The 27,314-nt window shown below is 46.6% G+C and overlaps 1 protein-coding gene across 5 annotated transcripts; it reads right to left on the bottom strand.

Annotated features, from left to right (window-relative positions):
* Positions 1-621: 621 nt before the first annotated feature.
* LOC120812694 (zinc finger protein 609-like) lies at positions 622-25,690 on the bottom strand. 5 transcript variants are annotated; one of them, XR_013454683.1, is made up of 10 exons: positions 25,290-25,690; positions 15,316-15,526; positions 13,256-14,089; positions 6,675-6,906; positions 6,228-6,315; positions 3,922-5,956; positions 2,572-2,908; positions 2,109-2,405; positions 1,773-1,918; positions 622-1,381 (listed from the first exon to the last, which is right to left on the bottom strand). XR_013454683.1 is itself a non-coding variant. In XM_078097361.1 (10 exons), the coding sequence occupies exons 3-10, from the start codon at positions 13,967-13,969 to the stop codon at positions 1,372-1,374; spliced, it is 3,792 nt and encodes a 1,263-aa protein (XP_077953487.1). In that variant the 5' UTR covers positions 13,970-14,089; positions 15,316-15,526; positions 25,290-25,690; the 3' UTR covers positions 622-1,371. The 5 variants fall into 5 exon arrangements, 4 of the variants coding, with proteins under 4 accessions (XP_077953487.1, XP_077953486.1, XP_077953485.1 ...); XM_078097361.1 differs by having other exon boundaries at positions 1,840-1,918; XM_078097360.1 differs by having other exon boundaries at positions 1,840-1,918; positions 2,109-2,908.
* Positions 25,691-27,314: the final 1,624 nt, after the last annotated feature.

Consider the following 27,314-nt stretch of genomic DNA (forward strand, 5'->3'; position numbering starts at 1 on the left):
ATTTTAATAACTATTGACCACAAAGGTGTCAAAATCTATTTGCCTGAGCATGAAGTCGATCGGATTTAAACTCTTGGGGGATCATGACATTCCTTCACTGGCTCAGTACAGGTACCATAAAAATACTAATTTTAATACCACAGCAGCAGTATTTCACACAGTGGTACTACCGGCATCAGTGTTTTGTCTTTGTAGAGCTCGGCTCTATGTTATTTATTCAGAATCTATTTAGAGAATCAAGGTAGAAGCACAAACTAAATCTTGCTAAAATTACCTTTATTTTATTTTGACTCCCCTCTTCATTTTGGCAGAGAATAAAACTAATCAATACAGTCAGTCAGTGAACCTGACCTCAGGAAAGCTGTCATGTGACTAAATACACAACGATGGAAGATTCCTGATTGTTACAATAACATGAAAATACGAGACCCGTTTAAGAGTATAAAAATAAAATGGGAAGCTTTCTGTGCTTTGTTTCTTCCGGTCTGAGAGAAGTGTGATGTCACCAAGGAGGAAACCACTTTATGGTCTGCTCTTCAATCAAGCGTCCTGTGAGGTTTATTTACGCTGCGTGCACGTCTTCTGTCCAGGCACGTGATTCATGAGTCAGTGACGCTTCAGAGATCTGGAGTTGTATTTTATTATATATATTTCTTAAAAAGGGCTTTTGTTCTGGAAGAAAACATTGGTAAATAATAATATAACAGTATCTGGATGAATTAGAATTAGAGAGGAAAAAGTATTAACTAGAAACTAATATTTTAACATATGGATGTTTAACGGAGCAGCATCGCCCCCTCGAGGCAGAACCTCCACACTACATGAAGTCACGAGGTTCAACCTGGGTGGATGGGTCTATGATTTCATCTCAGATGTTACTCTTTTTTCAAAGTGAATGTTTTGAACTTGCCGTGGAAACCCAGAAGATATTCAGCAACAAGTGACGAGCTGTGATAATCGACCAATCATTATCTTCGGACAAAGAGGAGGCAGAGCTTGTCGCCGTTCACCAGCTACAGGTTTAGTATCAGATCAACAACAGTAGAAAAACAGAGGCAGAGGCTACCAGACAAAATAAGAGTATAAAATCCAACAGGCTCTTTAAAATAATTCCTCTGTACAGTATTTACACACACACACACACACACTGAGTACAGTACAGTTACACACAGAGGAGGAGTCTGGGGATGCAACCCTCTGATTCGTCCGTCCTAAGTCCACAGTATATTTATTTTCATGTGAAGCTAAGAGATCGAGGTCCAGGGTGGGAAATCAAATGTACACAAACACCATTGAACTGATGTCGTAATTGAAGCGCTCTTTCTCATGTGATCTGGTCACATGACTCTGGAAAGGATTGAGGTCGGCCAATCACGTGGGCCTAGGGGGGAGAGAGAGGCTGTCATTGATCAGAGAGGGGTCGCAGATTCTGAGAATGGGGGGTTGGGGGGTTCTGAGAATGAACACGTTAGTGTTTAACATAAATTTAAAAAAAATTCATCTTAACGTCAAAAGAAACATCTAAGTTTGAATTTACTGTCAACTTCTCACCAATATCAATCAAACATACATATATGTATTCTTTTATATTTAAATATATATACAAATATAAAATATTATATAATATATATATATATCATGATATACATACACATAATTTTCTTGGATTTCTTGGTTTCTGTTAGCTTTAACACTTTGAATGAACATAAAAACTGTCACAGGTTCTGATCCAGTCTGGGACGGGGGGGAGCAACAATGCTCTGCACCTTCACCTTTGACCTCTGGTGTTCCGCCACCTCCAACACTTGGGGACTTTGGGTGGACAGAGCCGGGTCTCACCTGTCTTGCCTCTCTGAGGGGGGGTACATGGATGGAGCCGATGCTTGTTGACTCGCAACGATGGCTGAGGAGGAGAGGCCTGAGACACAGAGAGAGGGAGACAGACAGGCAGGTAGATAGACAAGCAGAGAGACAGACAGGGAGCGGGGAAACAGGATAGAGGGAGACAAACAAGCAGGTAGACAGTGATGACATCGTAGTTTCACTGAGGAGCTGAGAATTGAATACGATTCCCAGAATGTGAATAAATCAAGCGCTCCCTGTCTCACCTGAGGCGTAGGACAGGTCGTACTGCCCCGACAGCAGCGGGTAGCTCAGGTGGTGGTGTGTGGGCAGCATGCGCTGTGAGGGGGACGACTTGGGCCCCTCCCTCTCCCGCTCGTGGGGGGGCTTGGCATCCTGCGTGGAGGGGGACTTGTTCTTGTACTGGCTGGCGTGCTGCTGCAGCAGCTCCAGAGCTTTGGCCTCTCCGGGGGACTTCACCGTGGGGCTGGAGCGGGAGGGCTTCTCCACCTCCTCCTTGGCCCCGTACGAGGGGAAGGAGTAGCCCCGCGGCAGGTAGGAATCTGGGTACGGAGAGCAGACTGAGAGGGGGAGGGACATGTCTCCACGGAAACCATGACGCTAAATCACTGTTTCTGCTCAGTACTTGTTTGTGTGATTTAATTATAATAAACAAATAACATGGTGCATGATGGGAATTCATTCTAACATTCATTACCCCCCGCATACCAGGGTAATTCTGCATCATGATGGAGGGCATGCCCCGGTAGCCTGGGGGTCCTGGCTCATAGCCGTAGGGGCCGTGCATGTAGGGCACGTAGCCCTGGGGGTGCTGAGCCAAGAAGCCGGAGAACTGCATGTGCGGGTGGGGGGGCTGACGCGTCTCCTTTCCCCCTGCCCAGTGCTCTCCTGGGGGCAGCTGAGTTCTGCCCCTAACCCCCTCCTTCCTCTCCTCCTTGCCCCTCCTTTCGCGCTCCTCTTTCCACTGCTTTTCCTCCTCCGGTGGCTTTGGGGCGTCAGAATACTTGTTGGGGTAAACGTAGGGCCAGAGGTGCGAGTCCGGCTCCTGGGGGGAGCAGAGCAGAGGTTAGTGGAGACGGCTGGGGGGCTTGTAGCTTGAGTTAGAGGTCATTAACTTGCAAGAAAAATAAATGGGGCCACATGTTTAATTTTTGGGGAATAAAGGCAGTGGCAACTGACTTTAATAGTTGCTGCTGAACAGACTTTTTTTCTGAATCATGTTTTTTTTAATTTTCCAACGTTGTTTCCCACACATGCCACAGATTCAACACTAGCCGCCACCCATTGCGTTTGGTGTATTTAAAAAAAAAACGCTATTTAAATCACGCAGCGTATTCGTTCAGCTGCATTTCCTTTCCCTACTCTCCCTCCGTCATACACACACACAATCACACACACACACGCACACACAGCCCCTCCCCTCCGTGCACACCGCGTCTGTCTTACGTGTCTTTTTTAGCAAGTTGTAGAGTTGTATATCGTGTGAATTGTGTATAGTTCAATCTAGTGATGTTTGTTTTAGTACGACGTTTGTATAGGCGTGAATCCCTGTTTTGTATTTACTCCAATAAAGTTCTGTGTTCCAAATTAATATTGAACGAATTATTACAGTTCAGCGGTGAGCCCTCCCCTCAATGTTTTCATTGATCTCTAGTCAAAACACAATATTTGTGTTGGATGAACCCAAGCATTATGGACGTCGGTATTCTTGATTCTTTTGCAAATAGTGAACAGGGAGTTACAATATTTGGACTGAGTAGGAAGTATACGTCTCCGGTAGAGACCTGTCAATCAGTGAGTAGCCCCGCCCTAAAGCATCCCTCTGCTTTACGGTCTGATTGACTCTAATTCACTAAATGAACATCATGCTGTATTGAAGAAGACTTGAAACAAGAGATTGTGACCATAAACTCATGTTTACAATGTTTACTGAGGGAATAAATCAAAAGAGGAGTCATTTTATCATAGACTTCTATGGGACCAGAGGAGTCGCCCCCCTGCGCGTAAGTATATATATTAGAACAACTAAAGGGCGCAACGTGTTAGAGCTGCAGTTACCTGTCTGTACCACATGGCGGGCTCTACACCTGCCGGCCTGCCCGACTCCACCGCTGGCCTGGCCTCTTCTTTCCCATGATCCCCTGCTTCGCTCAGCTTCATCTTTAAACCCTCGGGCTGTGCGGTGAGCGCCTTCCGCTCTACTCCCTTTGCCATGGTGACAGATTCGGAATGCTCCGCGGCCGGCGGGGCCTCTTTGGGTTTATCTGGGTTGTTTCCCCCCATGGTGCCCAGGTCAGTGAGGCTGGGGGCCCTGGACAGGTTGTGGAGCACCAAGGCCTTCTGCTTCCACTCCTTCTTGCCGCAGGCTTCCCGCTCTTTGCTCTCAGCCTTCTTGTCAGCCAGCCGCTGCCGGTCATCGCACTGCTGGCGGTAGGTGGGGTTAGAGGCCAGCAGGTGGGCGTGGTAGGCCTGGTCGGGGGAGTATGGGTATGGGGGGACGAAGAACTGGTTGTAGTAGACAGGCTGGGGGTACATGTTGGAGCGCTGCTGGATGACTGACGGCTTCCTCTCCTCCGGAGGCTCCACCTTCAGTTTGACCACCTTCTCCTCCTCTTCTTCCTTCTTCACCTTCACCTGGGATCCCTCCACGTGGGGCGGCGCTGCTGGTGGCGCTCCCGGGCTCGGGTTGGGGGAGTAGTAGGAGTCATAGCTGGGGTACGCCGACTCCTTGCTAGAAGCCTGGGGGGGAAACAGGGCCTTCTTGGCCCCCTCGCGAGGCCACAAGTAAGGCTCGGTTTTGACCTTTACCCCCTCCCCTCTGCCCTCACCATCCTCCCCGGCGTCTGAGATGTCAGAGTAGGCAGGGCTTTTGGTTTCGCCGTTCTGGTTGGGTTGAGGCTCGAGGCCCGCCTCCATCCGGCTGGCGGTGCTGATGGACGGGCTGGGCGCGTTGTCCGAGAAGCTGTAAACCTTGTCGGCCTCGGCCTTGATGCTGGCCAGCCGGCTCTGAAGGGCTTCCGTAGAGCCGTTGAGCAACGGGTCACACATGTCGGAGTACGGGCTCCGTCCCTCCTCTGCCCTCCCCCCCTTACCATTGGGACTGTGCCCTTCCTTCCCTCTCTCCCTCTTCCTCTTCTTCTTCTTGTCCTTGGCGAGGGTGGGGCTGGAGGCGGGGTCCACCAGAGGCGGGGGTTTGGACTGGACGACCTTCAGCTGGGGGCTCTTGGGGACGGGCTGTACTACCAAGACCATGGTGGGGGAGGACGCCTGCAGGACGTAGGGCGAGGGGGTGCTGCTCCGGCCCTGCTTTGTGCCCTTCTGGGTCAGTTTGTCAGTTCTGTCCCTGGCCGCCATCTTCTTCGGCTTCCTGTCGTCCATTCCATCGTTGCTTGCATCGTCCGTCAAACATGCCGCTTCCGTCCCTTCGGGCTCCACTTCCTTCTTCTTCGGCCTGGACTTGGTCTTCCCCGGCGAGGGCAACAGAGTGTCAAAACCCCAGCCCTTAGGCGTGGCACAGTGGGCGGGGGAGATGTTGGCGCTGTTAAGCGAGGCGGGGTCTGGCTGCGGGGGGGCTGAGTCGTCGCCGTATTCGCTGTCCGCGTCCTGGTCCAGCCGGACGTCGTGGTCGTTGTGGGCCCGGGCCTGGTGGTACTTAACGCCGTTGATGTGCTTGTACTTCTTTTTGCAGCTTGGGTGGGGGCAGTCGATGAGCACCAGGGAGGGGCAGCTCCGTTCCGGGTGAGTGGCGGGCGGTGGGTCACACACGCCCCCGCTGGAGTTGGTCCTCATGTGCTTGGAGGCCTTGGTGTCCTCAGAGCTGGAGGTGGGCTCCATATCAGAGGTGGGCTTGGTCTTCCTCTTGGCGGAGGAGGGGCTGGCCATGGCGTCCTCACCGGTGCCCGCCGTTTGGCTGCCTCTTTGCCCTTTACTGTTAGCGGCAGCGGCGCCGCGCGTCTTTCCCACGCCGCCGCTGCCCCGGTTGTCAGAGGAATTTCTGTTGTCGTTGAGCGGGGTGTTGCTGCCGGGGCGCATCCTCTTCCTCCGGCCGCGGCCGCTACGCATCTCCACGTCGCTGGACGGAGACTCGCAGAACCTGAAGAGGAAGTCCAGATATTCATCATATACATGTCAGGATGAAAGAAACAAGCATGAATAGGTGTAAAATATTTCATTTGAGCCGATAAACTCATAGATTTGAACACCTGTTTCTAAAACGTACTACTTACTCGTCCTTATGGAATCCTCAGACATGTAAACAGTGTTGTAATCACTTCTGGCGTCGCCACAGCATCACAACGACGCCCCGTGGTGTGTGTGTGGCGCGGTGTGTGTAGCGTGGCGTGTGTGAAGCGTGGTGTGTGTACCTGGGGGGGGCCCAGTCGTGCCGAGTGCAGTCCAGCAGGGTTCCCACGTAGGTTTTGTTCCTCCAGGTGACGTTAACAACCAGCATGCCTGAAGAGAGACGACCACGGCAGGAAAGACGAGTCAAAGGTGACGTCATCTCGGTTTAAAGCCGTGTGAGTCACATGACTAGGTGTTAAGGTATCAGTTCATGTAGTAACTGTGCTGTTGTTTTATTCGGTTTGTTTCATCACTTGGTGGTGACTCAAGGCCGGAATCAATTGTAAGCTAAATGTATATCTTTAAGTAGTTTTAGTTTAGAATAATAAAAATAATAATCATGAATTCCTTATTTGTCCTTGAATAACTATATAATAAATGAATAATCAAACAATAAATAAATCAATCAATAGTTAATAGATGAAACGTTTCTGATACCTCCACCTGAGTGGAGGCTGTATCCGTCTTACCGTCCTCCGTTTCCTGCCACACGATCCCCTCCAGGTTGACGCTGGTGCCTGGCTCACAGGGTCCCAGGCACTCCGTCTCCTTCGCTAACTCCGCGTCCGCCGTGTTCACCGCCACAGAGCGCGTGCGAACCATTATCTGCTCGCACGGAAACGAGATTTTGCTGATGGGGACGGGAGTGAGGAGGTGAAGAGGTGGAGGAGCCGGAGCAGGGGCGGAGACCGGAGAATCCATCTGTGGGGAAAGAGATGATGTCACTGGTACATTGATCCACACAACGTGGAAACAAACGTCACTCGTTCTCACAGATTAACGTTAACCACCAGAGTGTAAATAAAGTTTGGATGTTGTGAAGTTGGAAGCCTCGCCAGCTGTACCATATGACTGATTCAGGAAATGGTTCACAGGTTTGGCGTGCAATTCGGCAAATCGAAAATCAAATCATTCTGCATTCACACCAAAAGCGAAGCAAATTATTTGCATGAGTAGATTTCAATACACAGACGCAAATGGTTGCGGAGGAAGCAAATTTTCAACGGGTGGCGCAGAGGGCGCGACGCGAAAGACGCAACACGAAAAATGCGAAGAAGCAAAGGGAGCGAAGCGAATTAATCGCTTTTTTTGCCGGCGCTGTCTTGCGAAAGCCACACAGCATTGAGATGCTGCACTCGGCCTCTCCGACGTTCTGCTGCCAGAGCGTTCACTTCATGAAAATGCTGCTTGAGGCTGACACACACACACAGGTGATCCGGAACGCCCGCGAGTTAGTTAGTTATAGAGCAAAAACAATGTTTATTTCCATGGCAGAATAGGGAAATGATAACTGTCTTTACGGAGACAGGCTACGGAGATAAGCCACGCCCTCTTTCCGGCGCATACGAAGCGAATGAAAGAGACGCGAATGTGAAATTAACTACAAGTCGTGCGAGTAAAGCGTGCCGAAAATTTACGCAATATAAGACACACAAGCACATTTACATCACAATGGTCTCCCCAATATGTTGCCACTGTTGCTTTTGACCCCCCCCCCCCCCCCATTCTAATACAAAGACAGACAAAATATCTATAACTGGATTTGTGTATTGAAATAAAAACAAAATTAATTGTTTTATTCAATTAAAAGCGTTAAACCAATGCTTTAATGGTGTCATTATAATCACCCTGTCTGCTTTATATGGTTTGGCCACTAGATGCAGTGGAGCGAATGAAGCCCCATGAAGCATGGAGGCTCACTTCAGTTGTTAGTGTGATGTGTCCAGAAGTATCTTTTAAATCAATAAATCCACATGTTTTCAAAAAAATACATATTTGAGATGAATTATGATCTGTTAATGGGGATGTTTTTTTTTCCAATACTTTTTTCCGATTCCGATAAAATAATACCGCTGCCAAAACGGTGCCTGAACCGAAAGAAAGAGAGGGGAGGGGTTTTCTCCAAAATTGAACAATATATTGACTGTCTAAACCAGAGGTCTTCAACAGGGCATCGGCAAAATGTTTGTTTGACAAAAACCTTTTCTAAATTTTTTTTTTTTTAAAGAATTTCAACTCTTCAATTCTTTTTATTGTCTTCAAAATTAGAATGGTATTCATCGTCTTTAAATACACATTAACATGAATCCAAAATGTTGTAGCGAACGGATAAATGATGGAGACGACATTATCTTTCACTCAGTCACAATACACACATTCATCTATCCACAGCAGCTCTCAAGCTGGGCACCGGTTCACTCACAGCACCTTTCATGCAAATATGACAGCACAGGCACCAGCCAATCAGATCGCGTTTATGCTCACATCTCAAAAGCGCGAAGCTCAAAAATAAAAGATGGCGGACCAAACTCCGTAAAATAGGGGGTCCCTGCTCCATCTCGCCATCGGTTTGGGGGTTCTTGGCCTGAAAAACGTTGAAGACCCCTGGTCTAAACAATACTGTAAATATAAATGAATAAAAAACACTTCAAACTACAGCTTTGAACTTTTTAACTTCAAACTATGAACATTATAAATAAAATGCAGCAGGTGCAACACAGAAGTGCTGCTTGAGGCAAGAGAGCATAGCGTTTATCTACTGTGTGATAGAATTTCTCAATCGTATATTTTGTTAACATTTTGCTGCGTAAAATGAAGACGAAAACAATCAATTGTTTGAAATATGAAAAGTTTTACCTATCAATCAATCAATCAATCTGATCAATCAGAGGAAACAGTCACAGACTTCCAGCAACCAAAACTTGCCAACACCTGACGAATGCATTCTGGGAGTTTAAATACGTCTGTTTAAAGCTGCAGCTGATTATTACATTACATCACATGTCATTTAGCTGACGCTTTTATCCAAAGCGACGTACAATAAGTGCATTCAACCATAGGGTACAAACTCAGGAGAACAAGAAACAAGAAAGTACAATTTCCTCAAATAAGCCAATTTACAACTTGCTATAGATGAGTGGCGTTATAAGTACAATTTAAGTGCTACAATTTGTTAGTCTTTTAGTCGAGGTAGAGTCTGAAGAGGTGTGTCTTTAGTCTGAAGATGTGAAGGCTCTCTGCGGTCCTGGTGTCTTTAGAGAGCTCGTTCCACCATTTAGGAGCAAGGACAGCAAAGAGTCGAGATCTAATCGAGTGTTTTGCTCTCAGTGAGGGAGGGACGAGTAGTTTAGCAGGTGCAGAGCGGAGAGTGCAGGTCGGGATGTAGAGTTTCACCATGTCCTGGATGTAAGCTGGACCCGATCCATTCACAGCATGGTAGGTGAGCACCAATGTTTAGAACTGGATGAGCCACCGGTACCAGTGAAGAGAGCGGAGGAGTGGAGTAGTGTGGGAGAATTTGGGAAGGTTGAAGACCAGTCGAGGTGCTGCATTCTGAATGAGCTGCAGAGGTCGAATGGCGGTAGCAGGGAGACCAGCCAGGAGGGAGTTGCAGTAGTCCAGGCGTGAGATGACAAGAGCCTGAATCAGTACCTGCGCTGCCTTCTGAGTGAGAAGGGGACGTATTCTCCTGATGTTGTAGAGCGTGTATCTACTGGATCGCGTTGTTGCAGTGATGTTGGGAGTCAGGGAGAGTTGGCTGTCGAGAGTCACGCCGAGGTTCCTAGCAGTTAAAGTGGGCGTTAACACAGAGTTGCCAAAGTTGACTGTCAGGTCCTGGGTCGGAGAATCTTTTCCCGGAAAGAGAAGTAGTTCAGTATTGTCAGGGTTGATTTTCAGATGGTGGGCGGACATCCACTGAGAGATGTCAATCAGACAGACAGAGATTCGTTCGAAGGAGAGAATTAGTTGTGTGTCACCTGCATAGCTGTGGTAGGAGAAGCCATGCGAGCGAATGACAGCGCCGAGAGAGTTGGTGTAGAACGAGAAGAGAAGGGGACCCAGGATGGAACCCTGAGGAACTCCAGTAGTAAGAGGACAAGGTTCCAACACAGATCCTCGCCAGGTTACCCGGCAGCTGCGGCCGTCAAGGTAGGACGCGAGAAGGGAGAGAGCAGAGCCTGAGACACCAAGTTCCTGAAGGGAGGAAATAAGGATCTGGTGGTTGACTGTGTCGAATGCAGCAGAGAGGTCCAGAAGGATGAGGACAGAGGAGAGAGAGGCGGCTCTAGCAGTGTGGAGTTGCTCTGAGACAGCAAGGAGAGCAGTCTCTGTGGAGTGGCCGTGAAGCCTGACTGGTGGGGGTCAAGGAGGTTGTTATGGTGGAGATAAGAGGAGAGTTGGTTAAAGGTCGCACGTTCAAGGGTTTTGGACAAAAAGGGAAGAAGAGAGACCCGTAGTGGTTTTCTTCAGATGGGTTGAGGGTGGGTTTCTTCGGGAGAGGGTTAACTCTTGCCTCCTTCAGAGAATTGGGAAAACAGCCAGATAACAGAGCATTGTTGATGAGACAGGTGAGGAAAGGAAGAAGGTCAGAAGCGATAGATTGTAGAAGATGTGATGGAATGGGGTCAAGAAGGCAGGTGGTCGGACGGGCAGAGGTTACTAGGGTAAGAATTCGGTTAGGAGACAGGGGGGTGAAAGAGGAAAGTGAGGGCGATAGAGGTGAAGCCAGTTGAATGCAAGAAGTAGGAGGTGGGTTTGAGAAACAGGAGCGTATGTCAGCTATTTTCTTGGTGAAGTAGTTGACAAAGTCACCCGGAAGAAGGATGGAGGGGGCAGGAGGACTAGGGGGTTCGAGGAGGTTGGTGAAGATCAAAAAAGAGTTTTTGGGGGTTAGAAAATGAGGATTTGATTCTGGATTGGTAGAAAGAGCTTTTGGCAGCAGAGATAGAAGCAGAAAAAGAGGAGAGAAGAGATTGAAATTCAAGCAGGTCGTCAGGTCGTTTTTATTTACGCCATCTCCTTTCCGATGCTCGCATGGTGGCTCTCATGGCACCGGTTGAGACAGCCACGGAGCCGGAGGGGATTTGCCGACCCGTCGGGTCGTTATAGGGCAGAGAGAGTCTAGAGAGGAGAAAAGAGTTGAGTGGAGAGTCTCTGCGGCAGCGTTCGGATGCAAGAGTGAGAAGGAGTCAGTTGAAGGGAGAGCTGATAGAACGGAGGATGCCAGCGAGGAGGGAGAATATTGCGAATATTGCGACGAACAGGTACAGAGTCAGTGAATGGAGGAGGGTCGTTAGTTATAGACAGTGGTAGATGAAGAAGTGGTCAGAGACATGAAGTGGAGTTACAGAGAGGTTAGTGGTAGAGCAGTTTCTAGTAAAGAAAGGCTTTAGAAGAGCGAAAGAAGAAAGTAGGTGTAAGAGGTCAGATGACTTCTCTGCCTGGATGTTGAAGTCACCCAGGAGGATGAGCAGAGGGCCATTTTCAGGGAAGTTGGACAGGAGAATGTCCAGTTCTTCCAAGAAATTACCGAAGGAGCCTGGTGGACGGTAAAGGACAACAATGGTTAATTGCACCGGGTGAGTAACTGGTACGGCATGGAATTCAAAAGACAGTTGGGTGGATGGTGGTAGAGGGTAAAGAGAAACGCTCCATTTGGGTGAAATGAGTAGACCTGTGCCACCACCCTTACCAGTGGGCCTGGAAGCGTGGCTGAAGGAGAAGGCGGAGGAGAGAGCGGCTGGGGTGGATGTGTTCTCAGGTGTGATCCAGGTCTCTGTGAGAGAGAGGAAGTCAAGCGACTGCTGGACAGCAAAGCCGGAGATGAAGTCTGCCTTGGGAGTAGCTGACTGGCTGTTCCAGAGGCCTCCTGTGACGAGGTGCTGGACATGAGTGGAGCGGGTGGGATAGGTGAGAGAGGAGAGGTTACGATAGAAAGCAGATCTAGCACGAGGCCTGTAGTATCTGCGGGAAGAGATTCGAACAGGCACGGGTAAAGGAGTCAAACACATTATTAAAAATAGCAGAAGAAGGCGTCGCATTCAGCCGCCCCGAGGACTCCACAAAAGACTCCCTTGTCTTTGTCCTGCTCATCTTCGTGCTGCGAGGATAAGCAAACGCTGAAGCTAACGCTTCACTCGACCTCTAGTCAAATACTCCCTCGTTAGTGGAAGTCGGCTATGGCAGCGCTGACCACTCCCCCGTCGTTTAGGAGACAAAAGGTTGATTGTCCTTAAAGCAAACCAGCAATAAAGTTAACTTAAAACAGTAAAATCAACAACAAATTTAGCAGACAAGCAAATTTCACAATTGACATTATTATCGGTGCTGATGAACCGGCTCTGAGGAGAACACACACATGACCGGGTGAGCTCTGCTTCAGCCACCAGCTCGGAGGGCGTTGCCGTGGTTACAAGACAAAGCTTTCATGAAAAAACAACACTGGAACTTGGGAAACCCCCTCCAATCAACCCACCCTGTTACTGAGGGGAGGGGTCTGTTTTATTACAATGCCATTGGCTGGTTCAAGTTCAGACGAGGTCTGCGTGTGGGAAACACTGGCATACCTCCCTCTGCACAGGTCCCATCTTGGTCCAAAGACGGCCCAGCATCCAATCAGTTACACCCATAAGGAGCAGACATCCTTCCTGATTGGTCCAAACCACTCACCATAATTTGGACAAATGTAATGAGCTGATTTGACTGTAAACACAAAAAAGCTGTAATTTTTTCTCACTTTTAGATTATAACCTGTATGCTAAAGAGCGTAATCTCTTAGGAGAACGTAGGACGACGGTTCAGGCAGAAGACACTTTGTAATAGTTAGCGCGAGCGACTTTTCAACTAACCAATTCATGGCGCTCTACCGACTCCCCTCCGGGACCGGCAGGCTGACGCGCTTACGAATTAAATGAAAAGCGTCCGTTAGTAAGCAATGATCGCTAATTAGCATTAACATTAGTTTCAGTCACCTGCCGCGATAGACCGCGCATGCGTGACGTCATTTTTTTTATCGATGGCACGTGATCGACTGATACTGCCTTCGAGATCAACCTGTTGGGTACCCCTGCTTTAAAGAGAGTTGCATTGTGGGAAACGTATGATCATTTAGTTGGAGCCTGACTTCTACGTTGATCAGTCTGTCGATATTCAATGTAGCAATATTCATTACGCCTAATCCAACCACACCTGTCCGTCAAAACCTCGGCGTAAAATGGCAATTCAGTGATTGGTCGAATTTTTGAGTGGTCGCCATTTTGAACCCTCTTACCTTCACGCCAACCGCTTTTTTGAGATTCCGGCAGTCGCCGCTGTCTGGCTCCTGCATCGTCATGGCAACGGGCAGGCCAAATGTGTCTAGCGCCATGTCACCAAGCTGCTTGGCTATGGCCGACTCAGGTTTTTGTTGGTCCTCAAAGAGGACGATGCAAGGGGCTCCCGCCGGAAGGATGGGGGCCACCGACTCCTTCTCGGGGCCAAGGGCTCCCAGAGTCACCTCCTCCATCTTCTCCTTCTTAGCTTTCCCAGAAACCCCATCTTTGTCCTTTTTCATCACGGGGATAGTACGGGGGGGTTTGTCAAACTTGTCGGCCCCCTTAATTTGGGTTGTACGGTTGAGGTTTTGGCTGTGCGGGTTCCCGGGCCCCCGACCCTGGATCTCTTTCTTGGCTCCTTCTAGGCCCAACTTGGCGCTCTCCTTGGAGTTCTTACTACGTTTGGATTTGGCTTTGCTCTCTTTAGCCTGCGTGGCCGCTCCCATGCTAATAAACTTGATGTTGTCAACTAAAGTGGCCACGGGAGGGGCTGCCATGCCCCCCCCTCCCTCCTTGCCGCTGGACATCTCCAGCTTGTCCTTCTCCAGGTCGGCGTCCAGGTCGATGATGAGGTTGCCCACGCCGATGTCCCACTCGTCGCCGCTGTCGTACGCCTCCACCGCGTTGGGGTCCACACCTTTCCCGTCTGCAGTGCCGCTGCTGAGGGACATCTTAGTAGGAGTGTCCCAGAGCGTTGCAGGAGGGCCGGGGGGGAATCGTGCTCCTTGCAGCCGCAGGACACCTCCTCAGGGCCGGGCCCCGCGCCTCCTCCCGGCTCCCCACATCGTCTCCTGGACACGGGACAGACTAGAGGTTACACAGGAGGAGAGCTTCAGTCACAGATCTACTTCCACTGGGTTCCAGTGGAATATTCTTAATGGATTCCGATTCCTAATAACAACATGGTTTAGGAACTGCTTTAAAACATTTTTTTTAAATCCCTTAATACAAACAAATAGCAGATGCTAAATATTTAAAAACATCACAGCAACTTGGACAGACAAGTACAATAGTTTTGAAATCAATTAATTTCATGGCAATAGGTAGAACCAAAATAAACTAGGACCAGAAAAATCCTACACTACAACCACCGAGCAATCTCTACTAGAACAATAAATCAACCTCCACTAAAACCATAAAGCAACCTCCAAAATGAAATGCACGTTTTATAATGATTTAATACTAATAAAACCGATTTGTTTGGCAGTTCCGTGGTTTACTTACGTCAGCAGAACAAGTGAGAGTCTCTATTACATCACGTTGGCCCTTCCCCCGCCCTGATCACATTTTCAACATAACACAGTTCCACACAATTATCTACATCGTGTCCCAGGCTTAGAAGGCACAAGAACAAAACGAGTAACAGTGTTTCTCGCTTTTGTTTTTTTCTTCCTATATATATATATTATTGTACTATACAATAATAGGGGAAACACTGGACTGAGGGGTTAGCTGGCTCATTAGCGTTAAGAGCCCAATCGTTTTGAGCAGAGCTGTTTTAGGATGGCTCTGATAGTCACCCTTGTCTGGGATTTTTTTTTAATAAAATAAAGACACATTAGGGCAGCACGGTACGGCCAAATCCGTTGCTCTGAAAGAAGTTGCAGACTTTGCGCACGTAGGCTGTAACAACAAGTAGTATAGGGTGTGAAACGTGTACTACAGCTATGAAAGTTGTATATAGTGTGAATTGTTTATGTGTCACAAGCTGTTGTGTCGTGGGTTTTTCATTGTTGTTATAAAGTTATAACCATGACTCAAATCTCAAGTTGGTACAATTTTGTGTGCATTCTGACCTCATGATCATATAGGCCCACATGAGTGAAATTGTAGGTTATTTTGCTCATATACATTTCTGCTGGACTATTCATTAACTTATTTGGTGTCTTGCTCTTCCTTGATGTTTCACTGCGTTAGGAAAGTTGTTGTCAAGCTAGCCAACAAAGCATTGGCACACGTGTGACACACTCGTCAGCATGTTTTCACACTCACTCACACCACACATCCAATTCCTTACGCTAAAAAAATCCGCGCTGGTTCGTCTCCAACCGAGTGACGCCGGTGCGAAAAGTGGTCGGTGGAAGGTTCCTTTGTCAGGACGGCAGGTTCCGGTGGTCGGTGGCAGGTTCCCTTTTCGGAGCGGCAGGTTGCATTGGTCGGTGGTCGGTTCTTCCGGTGGTCGGTGGAAGGATCCTTTTTCAGTGGAGACATGGACCCGCCTCCGCCACCTCATGCAAATGACATGTTAATGAGTATCTTCATTGATCGTTTGTCATAATCCAACACGTTTTTCTTTTTCTTTCTTTCACACTTTCTTTCTGGTGCCAACCGCTCTTTCAGTCTCTGGTGTCGTCCCGGGTGAAAACCCATAAATTGGCAAACAGAACTCTTACTATTTTGACTCAAATGAACGCACCCATGACAGTCCGTGCTTGATCCATATTTCACAGAGCCCACCCCCAAGTGATAGTGATAATTTCAAAAGCAAAATTAGTGACAATGTGAATCAGGATTAATTTCCAACAAGCTATTCCATCACAAACATTCACTGTGCCTCCACCAAGCTCAACCATCACCAATTAATCACACAAAGGGTTAATCTGGTGCCGCAGCGAGTCGCAGCCGTGAGAAGACGGCACGCTCCACTTGCATGCACGCCAAGTCCCCTCCTTGCCCAACAAATTGCCGGCTGCCCTTCAGGGACCTCACTCTCATGTCGCGCCGCACGGTTGATCGCCGTATCAGTTGGATCCTGTCCGTCAGCTGTTTGTTTCCTTACCCCCCACCCGCCACAGTTCTCGATGTTGAATCTGTGGCGCACCGCCACAATTTAGTCTATGTGTGGGAAACACTAGTAACGACTTAATGAATTTCTTTAATGATAAGATTCTGACTATCAAAGAGAAAATTGATGGTCTCCTGCCTTCAACCAGTGCCGACCTGTCCTCCGATGTAGGAACCTTGAATGCAGCAGTGGGCCCTGATGCCTGTTTGGATGCTTTCTCTTCCATCAACTTTGATCAACTGACTTCTTTCATTTCAAAGTCTAAATCTTCTACTTGTCTTTTGGATCCGATTCCGTCTAAGCTGCTTAAGCAGTGTTAATTTTGGCAGCTATTTTTGATTTAGTCTTAGTCTTTAGACAAAAATGCATATTAGTTTTAGTCACATTTAGTCATTTTAATCCTTTTTAGTTTTAGTCTAGTTTTAGTGCACAAAAACTAGACTAAAATGTAATTATTAATTATAATAATCACATTTAATATCCAAATTAAACTCCTTTTCTTCCCTTCTCAGGCCCAGGGACCCCCTGTGTTGTGTCTACAGCTGCATAATAGTCTAGCTTGCAGTACTTGGTTGTCCATTAGATGTCCCTCATAGGACAGGTCTATAGCAGCGGTCGGCAAACTTTTTGACTCGCGGGCCACAATGGGTTGTAAAATGTGACGGAGGAGCCGAGCCAAGAACAAAGGGTTGAAGTGTTTGTGTGAGCGACTATAAATGACATGTGAAAAATTACATGAAAGGATTTGGATTTTAACAAATAACAAAACATTTAACAAATTGGCAAAGGTGTAACAACTTCATGAAGACCAGGGATCTAAACGCAACACTTTGTTGTCTTTGTCTGTTTACTTGCAATGCTTTTGAAACTTCATGGTCCTGTATTGTTTCCACTGTTCCAACAAAAGAGACCGTAACGTCCTACAATCGGTGCAATACATTATTTTCTTGGTTGCATCATAAAGCAGCCATTCTAAACTGGACCCCCACTTTTCATTCAACAGTCTTTTCTTTCTCGTTGTCTCTTTGTTTATTTTTTGGTTTCATGCGACAACACGATCCTGTAGATACACTCTACAACATCAGGAGAATACGTCCTCTTCTCACTCAGAAGGTCTTTAACCTTCCGAAATTCTCCCACACTACTCCACTCCTCCGCTCTCTTCACTGGTACCGGTGGCTCATCCAGTTCAAAACATTGGTGCTCACCTACCATGCTGTGAATGGATCGGGTCCAGCTTACATCCAGGACATGGTCAAACCCGTCATCCCGACCCGCACTCTCCGCTCTGCATCTGCTAAACTGCTCGTTCTTCTCTCTTGTGTCCTGCGGGTTTTCCTTCACCTGCACTGCACGGTTCTATCAAAAGGATCCACCTGTCACGTGTGCGCGCCTCTATGTTGCTTGGTAACGAGCGTACGGTGGCCGAGACGGTTTAACAGTCTTCTCACGATGTGGCGCGTGAACTATAGTTGAAATGCGTGGGGCTTCAGAACCTGCAATGAGTGTATTATGTTAGACGTGTTTGTAACGGAGCGTCTCATCCAGCGAGGAATCGCTGCCTGCCGTCGCCAGAGAACAGAGCAGAAAGGTCCGACAGTCTTTAAACGGGTCTTCATGTTTCTGTGAAGCAGCGCGGCTTCAGCCTGCTAACAGTCAGCTAAACAGAGACAGCTGAGCTAAACTAACGAAGCCACGTTCAAACTCGCCGAAACGTAAAATAGTCGTCGCGGTCCGTAGTCGGTGCACAAGAACCACCGCTGCACCGATGTGAGCGTTCTGGGTTCGTGGATGACGTCATCATGACACGTTAACATCCGCGTACTTTGTCTGTCTGTTGGCTGCGTGCGAATTTAGGGGGGAAAAGTATCGTGACTTCGTCAACCACCAACATGTTCGTCTCGTTAACGAAAGTTAGAATATATCTAGTCATAGTTTTTATTTTAAGATCGTTTTCGTCACATCTTAGTCATGGAAAAAAGGTCGTTAACGAACATTAAAACTGTGCTTAAGGAAGTTTTTCATTTAGTCAGCACATCCTTATTAGATATTATGAATCTGTCTTTGTTGACAGGACATGTACCACAGTCCTTCAAGGTAGTTGTAATTAAACCTCTTCTTAAGAAACCTACTCTTGCTCCAGAGGTGTTGGCTAACTACAGACCTATCTCTAATCTTCCCTTCCTCTCTAAGATCCTTGAGAAATCCGTCACCAATCAATTATGTGACTTTCCATAAAACAATGCTTTGTTCGAGGATTTCCAGTGAGGATTTCGAGTGCATCACAGTACAGAAACAGCACTGGTGAAAATTACAAATGATCTTCTACTTGCATCGGACCAAGGACTCATCTCTTTTCTTGTCTTGCTGGACCTCAGTGCCGCATTTGATACCATAGACCAGCGATTTTCAAAGGGTGGGCCGCGAAAGTACTGCAGGTGGGCCGCAAGAGGTCATTTACAATAAATAAACAACGTTTTTTAATTTTCAATTTTTAAAAGTTTAAAATTAATATAGAAATATTCATGATGGGGCACATTAGTTATGTGAAACATTAGTTGATGAAGCGCAAACAATTTAAACGGACAGATTAATAAAACAATGAGGCTCTCGCTCGAAACGGCTGCTCTTGTCCGCCTGTCGTTGTTCAACAAATGCGGCGCCCTCTTGTAGTATTAAAGTAAATATACCGCATTTTCCGCACTCCAAGGCGCACTTACAAGGCTTTAATTTCCTCAAAAAACGACAGTGCCTTATAATCCGGATCGCCTTATATATATGGATCAATTGGTTAATCGTTTAATCCATACTGGTTGTACACGGCACTCAAGGCGCTCTGCCGAACATGCCAAAGCTCGGTCTACGACGGCGAGATGCTGAGCGGCGCTCAAGCGCGTGAGATATGGAGCTTGTTTCAGGGCGCGTCGGAGAAACAAAGCTGTCGTTCTCGCCGAGCACTTCATGAGATTAAAGAGCGAGAGACGGTGCCCTTTTCTTTACAGTAGCTGAACCATCTTAACGGGGAAAATAAGTTATTCTAAAAGCAGCCGAAGATTTAAGGCGTGGATGGCGAGGGGGCGGCGGGAGCGGACGCACCTCGCAACATCGACCGTACCCTGAAAGCACCGTCTCCACCTTACTGTCAATAAGAACAACAGAGAGCGCGTAGAAAACTCCTTCGAGCGCGAGCAGAGATTCTCCTCGCGAGCAACGAAGTTCACGTTTCACAAGCGAGCAAATACCTCGCGAGACGAACTTCTGCTCGCAGATGTTTGATTTTGTTTAAATTCTTAAGGTCATTTAATCATTTTGTTTTGATCAAAGTTGTGATTAAAGGTTTGGGTGGGCCGCGAAAGATTTTCAGATTTCAAATTGGGCCGCGGCATTCTTGAGTTTGGGAACCGCTGATATAGACCATTGTATCCTGTTGCAGAGACTAGAACATTTAATTGGTATCAAAGGAACTGCAGTCAGCTGGTTTAAATCCTACTTATCGGATCGATCCCAGTTTGTCCTTGTAAACGGTGAATCCTCAAAGACCACCAATGTTGGTCACGGAGTCCCACAAGGTTCTGTACTTGGACTAGGGGTGCAACGGATCAAAAAACTCACGGTTCGGATCGTTTCTCGGATCAGAGTCACGGATCGGATCATTTTTCAGCAAAAAAAAAAAGACAAGACAAATAAACATACGTTTTGTCTTTTTGTTTATTAAGACTTTTAAATTATTAAATTAAAATACAGCATATAAAATCAACTTAAAGTGCTCAAGGCATAGTATCTTCTTTTTAACATAATTATTGAAAAACAACATAAAGTGCAACATAAAAGGCATATCTCCTTCCTATAAACATGGACCAATGACCACCATTAATAAAAAACAACTTAAAGTGCAACATAAGAAGGCACATCATCTTCCTTGAAACATGGATAGTGAAATAAAGCCTATGTCCACAATCACATCATCACAGAAGAATAAAAGAAAGAAAGAAAGCAAAGCATACCTGAGTTTATAATTTCAAATTATTTTTCAAAAAGACAAGGATGTCTACATTGTCTGGGGAGAGTGTGGACCTCTTTGCAGTCACTATGTCCCCTGCTGTTGAGAACACACCGAAATAGCATCTTGCCATCTTGGCAATATGAGGGTATTTACACTCATTGCTTTTCCACCATGTCAGTGGATCACCATCCATTAAACCTATTATTTATTTTCATGTTTCATAGACATGATAAAGGTGGCAATAACATTTAATAAAAGCCATTATTACTGAAAATAAAATGTAAATGTATAATTTTTAAATAATATAATTTTTCTTTACCTCATCACAGTCTTCAGTGCCCAGACTGCTCACAATCTCAGTGGTGAGGTCACTGTATGTCCTCTGGCGTAGGGCAGGGTCCATGTGAGACAGGGACCTGAACCTCGGATCCAGGGCAGTAGATCTGTGAAGGTAGTCCTGTAGAGTAGGGGGTGAAGTGTATCTGGCCTGCAGGTCCTCTCTAATGGCAGTCTTGACATCTCGAGTGATGGTGCGGTCTTCCACACTTGGAGCCATGGATTGTAGAATCCTTGTTTTCAGCGGCAGGATCATTGACACAGATGGTGAAGTTTCAGTGCTCAGCAGAGATGTGACAGTTTTGAGTGGTTTAAGCACCTGGAGGACCTCATTTGCCACTCTCATGTCATCATCAGACAGGGTGATGATGTCTTTGACATTTTTCTTCAGGGTCTTCTCGGTCATTGCAGAGTATATAGCTGCCTGCTGCTCCAGATAACGCTCCAACATATCATAAGTGGAGTTCCACCTTGTTGGGACATCATGTATGAGCTTATGAGTAGGCAGCTTTAGCATTTCTTGCTTTGTCTTGAGCACATGAGCAGCTGTTGTGCTTCGGTGGAAGTAGGAAACCACCTTCCTGATCCTCCCAAGGAGGCGGTCCATCCTATTGACTGAGATTCCCTTCTGTGATGCCAAATTCACTACATGTGCAAAGCACCCAATCTGTGGGCCCAGTCCTGCCTCATTCACTGCATTTATTTGATTTTTGGCATTATCAGTTGTGACTGGGATATTACTAGTACTGGGCCTCTTTATCTTCCATTCCTCCACTGCTTGTGTCAGAACCTGCGCAAGACGAGTGCTTGTGTGACTCGTAGAGGGGGCGTGTCTGCAGCACCGGAGTTCTCATCTCCCAGTCTGCTGTGATGAAGTGAGCGGTTATCGTCACATTGATCTCCGTTCCCCTGGACGTTCACCCGTCTGTCGTGAGCGCAACAGAGGATGCTCGGGATAGTTCATCCACAACTTTTTTCTTCTCCTGCTCATAAAGATCTGGCACAATCTTTTCGCTGAAGTGGGTGCGCGACGGGATGTTGTAGCGTGTCTCAAGCACTTTCAGCATGTGTTTAAAGCCCTCGTTTTGCACAACCGAATATGGCCTCATGTCTGCACCTCTAAACACACCGATAGCGTTTGTGATGGCTTTAGCCCGGTCTGATTGTGCAGCAAGGGGCTGCTTAAATGCCGCGGTGATAAGCGGTGCCTACGGCTCACGGTTTTATCCACTAACCTCTTTCCTTCATCATTATATTTGACAGGGAAGCCAAAATGCTCCCATACAGGGGATTTAAATGACGCAGGGCGTTCAAGCTCCTCCGTTCCTCCGCTCGCCATGACCACGCTGTGTGTGGACTGAACATGCGCACAACTTTTTTTTTTTCAGAAATCAATCCGCGGATCACGTGTGTGCCGAACCGAAGATATTGATCCGAACGGATCACGGATCAATGATGATCCGTTGCACCACTAACTTGGACCGATTTTATTTACCCTCTATGCTAAACACTGCATAAACTTCCATTGTTATGCAGACGATACTCAACTGTATCTGTCAATCAAACCAGAAGAGACGGACCAGCTTGTTAAGACTTCAAGAATGTCTTGAAAGACTTGGATGACCGGCAACTTCCTGATGCTAAACTCAGAAAAAACAAGAAGTTATCCTGATAGGCCCAGAGCGCCTTCGAAGCCAGCTGTCACGTGATACAGTTTTTATGGATGGAATTGCTCTGGTATCAAGCAGCACCGTCAGGAATCTGGGAGTTCTCTTCGACCAGGATATGACCTTCAACTCTCATATAAAGAAGACTTCAAGGACTGCCTATTTTCATCTACGTAACATATCAAAAATCAGGAACTTCCTGTCTCAAAGTGATGCAGATAAATTAGTTCATGCGTTTGTTACTTCTAGACTGAATTACTGTAATTATTTGTTATCAGGCTGCTCTTGTAAATTTCTTAAGTTTCTCTTAAGTAAGTAAATCACACAAACAACCTTAAGAGCCTTTCGGGGGAGGGGGGAGGGGGCACTAACACCGTAACCTTCTGGTATCCGCCACTGTTTTTCCGTTCCTTTTCCTTTCGCGGTCTTTTGCCCACCGTTGACTTCCGTTTTTTACCCAAGCCCCGTCTTCAAAATAAAAGCATCAAACTCTAAACAGGAAATGCACAACAAAATCAACCAAAAAACATGTAATAAAGGCAAAATGCAAAACATTCTTCAATACTCACAAACTGGGTTAGTTACACCTGTATCAGTGTTAATTTCGTCGACGAAAACTATGACAAAAGTTTTTCCTTAACGAACCTTTTTTCCATGACTAAGACGAGACTAAGACGTAACGAAAACGATCTTAAAAAATAAAAACTATGACTAAATCTATTCAAACTTTCGTTGGCGAGACGAGACGAACATGTTGGTGGTTGACGAAGTTTTCCCCCTAAATTCGCACGCAGCCAACAGACAACAAACAGGCAAAGTACGGCCCCGTACGCGGTTATTAACACGTCATGATGACGTCATCCACGAACCCAGAACGCTCGCAGCGGTGGTTCTTGTGCACCGACTACGGACCGCGACGACTATTTTACGCTTCGGCGAGTTTGAACGTGCTATTTGTTAAAATCCAAAACCTTTCATGTAATGATTTTTCACATGTCTTTTATAGTCGCTCACACAAACACTTCAACCATTTGTTCTTGGCTCGGCTCCTCCGTCACATTTTACAACCCATTGTGGCCCGTGAGTCAAAAAGTTTGCAGACTGCTGCTATGGACCTGTCCTAGGAAGGACATCTAATGGACAACCAAGTACTGCAAGCTAGACTATTATGCAGCTGTAGACAAGTTGTACATTAAATGTGACTAAACCTAGACTAAAACTAATTACATTTTAGTCTAAAGACTAAGACTAAATCAGAAATAGCTGCCAAAATTGACACTGACCTGTATTAACTTCTCTGTACTAGCTCCGTCTTAAATCAAGAATAGAATTTAAGGTACTTCTCCTCACCTACAAGGCACTTGTTGGTGAGCTGCTATAGGCTTAGACTGCCGGGGGACTTCTTAGGACACACCAAGCTCCTTACGCTCTCTTTCAACAATAGTTCACGTTTCACTATCACATCACTAATTCAGCTTTTATACGGAAGTTTTGTGTGCTTTCTCCCCTAGCAGGTCTCCGTAGATCGTAGTTCCTTTTTCACCATGGAAGGGTTTTTCCTTTTTTGGGGAGTTTTCCTGTGCCGATGTGAGGGTTTCGGAAACAGAAGATGTCGTATGTGTAGAGACTGTAAAAACCTCTGAGGCAAATTTGGGCTATACAAAATAAAATAAATTGAATTATTTATAATACGCCCTGCAAGAGACCTTGCAAAGTTAAAATACCTTCGGCAAATTAAATATTCATTTTAAAAACAGAATGCGTGTCAAGATACGCAGATGATAGACCTGTAGACAAATGTAAAGGACACTTGTGATCTACTTTTAAGCCAAAGAGCCTCCTTCACTGTTCCACTCAACAACAGGATCTTATCCGAGAAGCAGGATCTCCACCGACACACGTCTTCAGATAAAAATCTTTACAGCCATAACACGACAACACCACCAGGAACATCACTGGGACATTCTGAGATACTCACATTGTCCAGAAATCAATAGATCCCGTACACTTCTGGACACACAGCCCCTCACACACCATTTTACTATGCTGCCGGGTATGTTTTTTGACAGGCAGTCAGATGTTGTCCCACTGTGGGTCCCTGCGATTAGTTTAAAACAGTCACATGGAAACCCCTCCTCCTGTGGTTCAACACCTTTGTTTACATTTTGACGTCCTGTATTCTGCCATGATGGCTGCACCTTCTGATGACTGCTGCGGTAAGCTGCGCCCCACAGCTACTAACTGCACTCCATGAAGAAATATGAAAAATCATTTGAGAAAGAAGCAGACTAAAATGTGTAAAATGTGTTCAAATGAGAAAACACATGCAGCTGCTAGTGTAGCATAACGCTAGTTAAACATTTATCTCCTTAATATGTGTTCAAGCTTAAAAGAGATTCAGATTCAACAATAACAAGGATGGATAAAAAAAGAATCGACACAAATGATAATATAAGTGTATACATAAAGCACCAAACACATATATGAATTCTGTATGAATTCTTTTTGTAAGTTGTGTGTAGAAGAAATGGTGCAAAAGAATAGAAATCGATCGTAATGAAAGTAAGTGGACGTTTTAGTGAAGTGTTCATCAAAGTGTCTGTTTACAAACCACCAAGGCAGCTAACTTCCCAGAGCACAACGCCGAGAGAAGGCATTTAGTGGGAAAGTGGACAAAGCGATGGGATCACACGGGTCAACAGAAGCGTGAGTCCCATCAACACCCTCACTAGAGATGGGCCCATATCACATGCGTCAAACGATTCGCTGGTGCTCATTCACAGAATCCTTCATCCAGTGAGAAACCTACGAAGATACACAGCTCAATTTGGGATGACTGAATGGAAATCACTTTGGGGATTTACCAGTAAACTATCCCACCAAAGTAATTGTCTTCTAAGCTATGCAATCATGCTTTTACAAACTATACAATGCATGCATGTGTGCATAATATATCTATGTACATATATATATACAACCGTAGCCATTAAAATGAGTGTGGCAGACCGTAATAGGAGCGAGGAAACGGCGTCTACTACTATATTGAAAAGATAAATTAGCATTCAGCGTTCGATAATGGACGCTTAGCTCCTCCGGTCGCTCCAGACAAAGACAACAAGCCCAGGTATTAGCTTGTTAGCTCAGCATCAGCTAGCGACTGTTAGCGTCTCAGCTCAGCAAGCTACCCCGCGTCTACTTACCCAGTTTTAAGTCCCGATCCGGCCAACGCTCATGTACACCCCATAGGTTCCCATAATCCCGGTTGAAGAACCACGCAAACGTTTAAAGCGGCCAGAATAACGCGCGTCTGTGTGCAATCTGTCGGTTGCAGAGAGTGAGACAGTCAGCGTGCTTGCGGCTCACTGGACCGCAGCCATCACACGGTCACATCCCGGAGAACGCGTCTAACCAGCGGGAAACACTGACATTCTGGACTCAGTTCTCGGGCCGGGATGACGATGGTAGAATTAATCCCAGGTAATCCATGACTGGATGTGGTATTCCCTTGGGGGGTGGGGGTCCAGGTTATGCTCAAAGCCCCTCAAAGAAGTTACACTCACGCAGACAGACAGGCTAAATGGCTGATATAGTTCAATGTAGTGATGTGTCGTTCGTGAACGATTCGTTCATTTTGAACCTTACCCCCCCCCCCGTCAACAAATGACCGACATGAACGAATGACTCGAAAAAAGATTCGTTCATTTCACTGAACAAGATTCAAAGAACCGAGTCGGTAAAAAGATCCGAACTTCCCATCACTAGTTCAATGCGAGGAAAACCCCGGAACGCCGGACCCTGAAATCCCTGGACTGGAGTCATTGGAATATGAACTGGAGTCACACACCGCAGAGGCTAAATGGATGGATTGGTTTGTACATAAACCGTAATAGAGTATGTTATCAGCCAACAATGGGCAAGGGACATGGTACACCCTGGATTTGTCCCCATTATATCACAGAGATAAACATGCATTTACACTCACATCCATACACCGACGGACCACCACGCCACCCCAACATCACCTGTTTATATCATTAAAGACCGGCCGACAGCTTTAACACATGAACACATGAAAGCTAAATTTAAAATATTTTCCCCCTTTGACTTTGTTGTGACGGAACACCACACATTAAAAAGCGGTTTGTGTGTGTGCCTCCTTAGCGCAGTAATAATTAATAGGACATTTGACTCAGATAAAAAGGGTATATCTCCATGGTGACAACCCCCAGGCCAACAAACAAACACATGGCTCCTGCTTGGTCTGAGCACTGAAGCCTATGCTTCTGCGTTTTCAGAGCGACGCAAGGACACGCAGACGCAAGAGCCCCTTTGCGTGTCCCTTGCGTGCCTTTTCACACCTCCTTGTATACTTGCGTGCGTCAACCCATTTTTCTAGGCTTGCGTCGAAAGCGATGCAAGCCTCCCGCAGCACACTAGGCTGCGATTGGTCCGCTAACTACATACTTTACGGAGTCCCACATTTTTGCTTTCATAGCACAATACTGCCATGATTAAAACGAAGAATGTTTATGAGATAACGGATCAGATTGAAGAACTTTTGTGGGAAGAAATGCGTAAATATGACCACTTCTACAAGCCGTCATTGGCGGACTATAAGGACGCGCGGATGGCCTCTGATTCACGGAGGGAGATCTCCACAAACATCGGTTTGCCGGTCGAGAGAAAGAAAGTTGTGGAGGAAAATACGGGACAAATGTGTCTGTGATGAAAAGCAGCAGTTACGATGCACGGGGCAATAAAGTCTATGATAAATAAATAAACAAACCAACGACTTCCACACACAAAGACGTGACTCTCTAGGTCGTCTTCAACAAAACACGTTACTCCACCTGTTGTTCTGGAGGTGAATTGCTCTGCAACACACGCAAGCCTTTTATAACCATGAATTGAAACGAGTGCGTCGACACGACGGTGCATAAAGACGTAGAAACATGCGCCGGCCTTGACACTTTAAATCTTGGTCTCCTGTTGCAGGACGAGTGTCAGTCCATCATCGACAGAAATAACCGGCTCCTGGCCTCCAGACTGGCCAACATAGTTTGCTCTGATGGTCTGTTGGACTATTGGGGGGGTCGTCGTGGCGCAGGGGTTAGAGAAGGTGTGCTGGGAAGCACAAGGTTGGTAGTTCGATTCCAGGCTGCCCCATGTTCCATGTCGAAGTGTCCCTGAGCAAGACACCTAACCCCTAATTGCTCCTGCTAAAT

Source organism: Gasterosteus aculeatus, chromosome Y (assembly GCF_964276395.1).
Source record: "Gasterosteus aculeatus chromosome Y, fGasAcu3.hap1.1, whole genome shotgun sequence".
Taxonomy (NCBI): Eukaryota; Metazoa; Chordata; class Actinopteri; order Perciformes; family Gasterosteidae; genus Gasterosteus; species Gasterosteus aculeatus.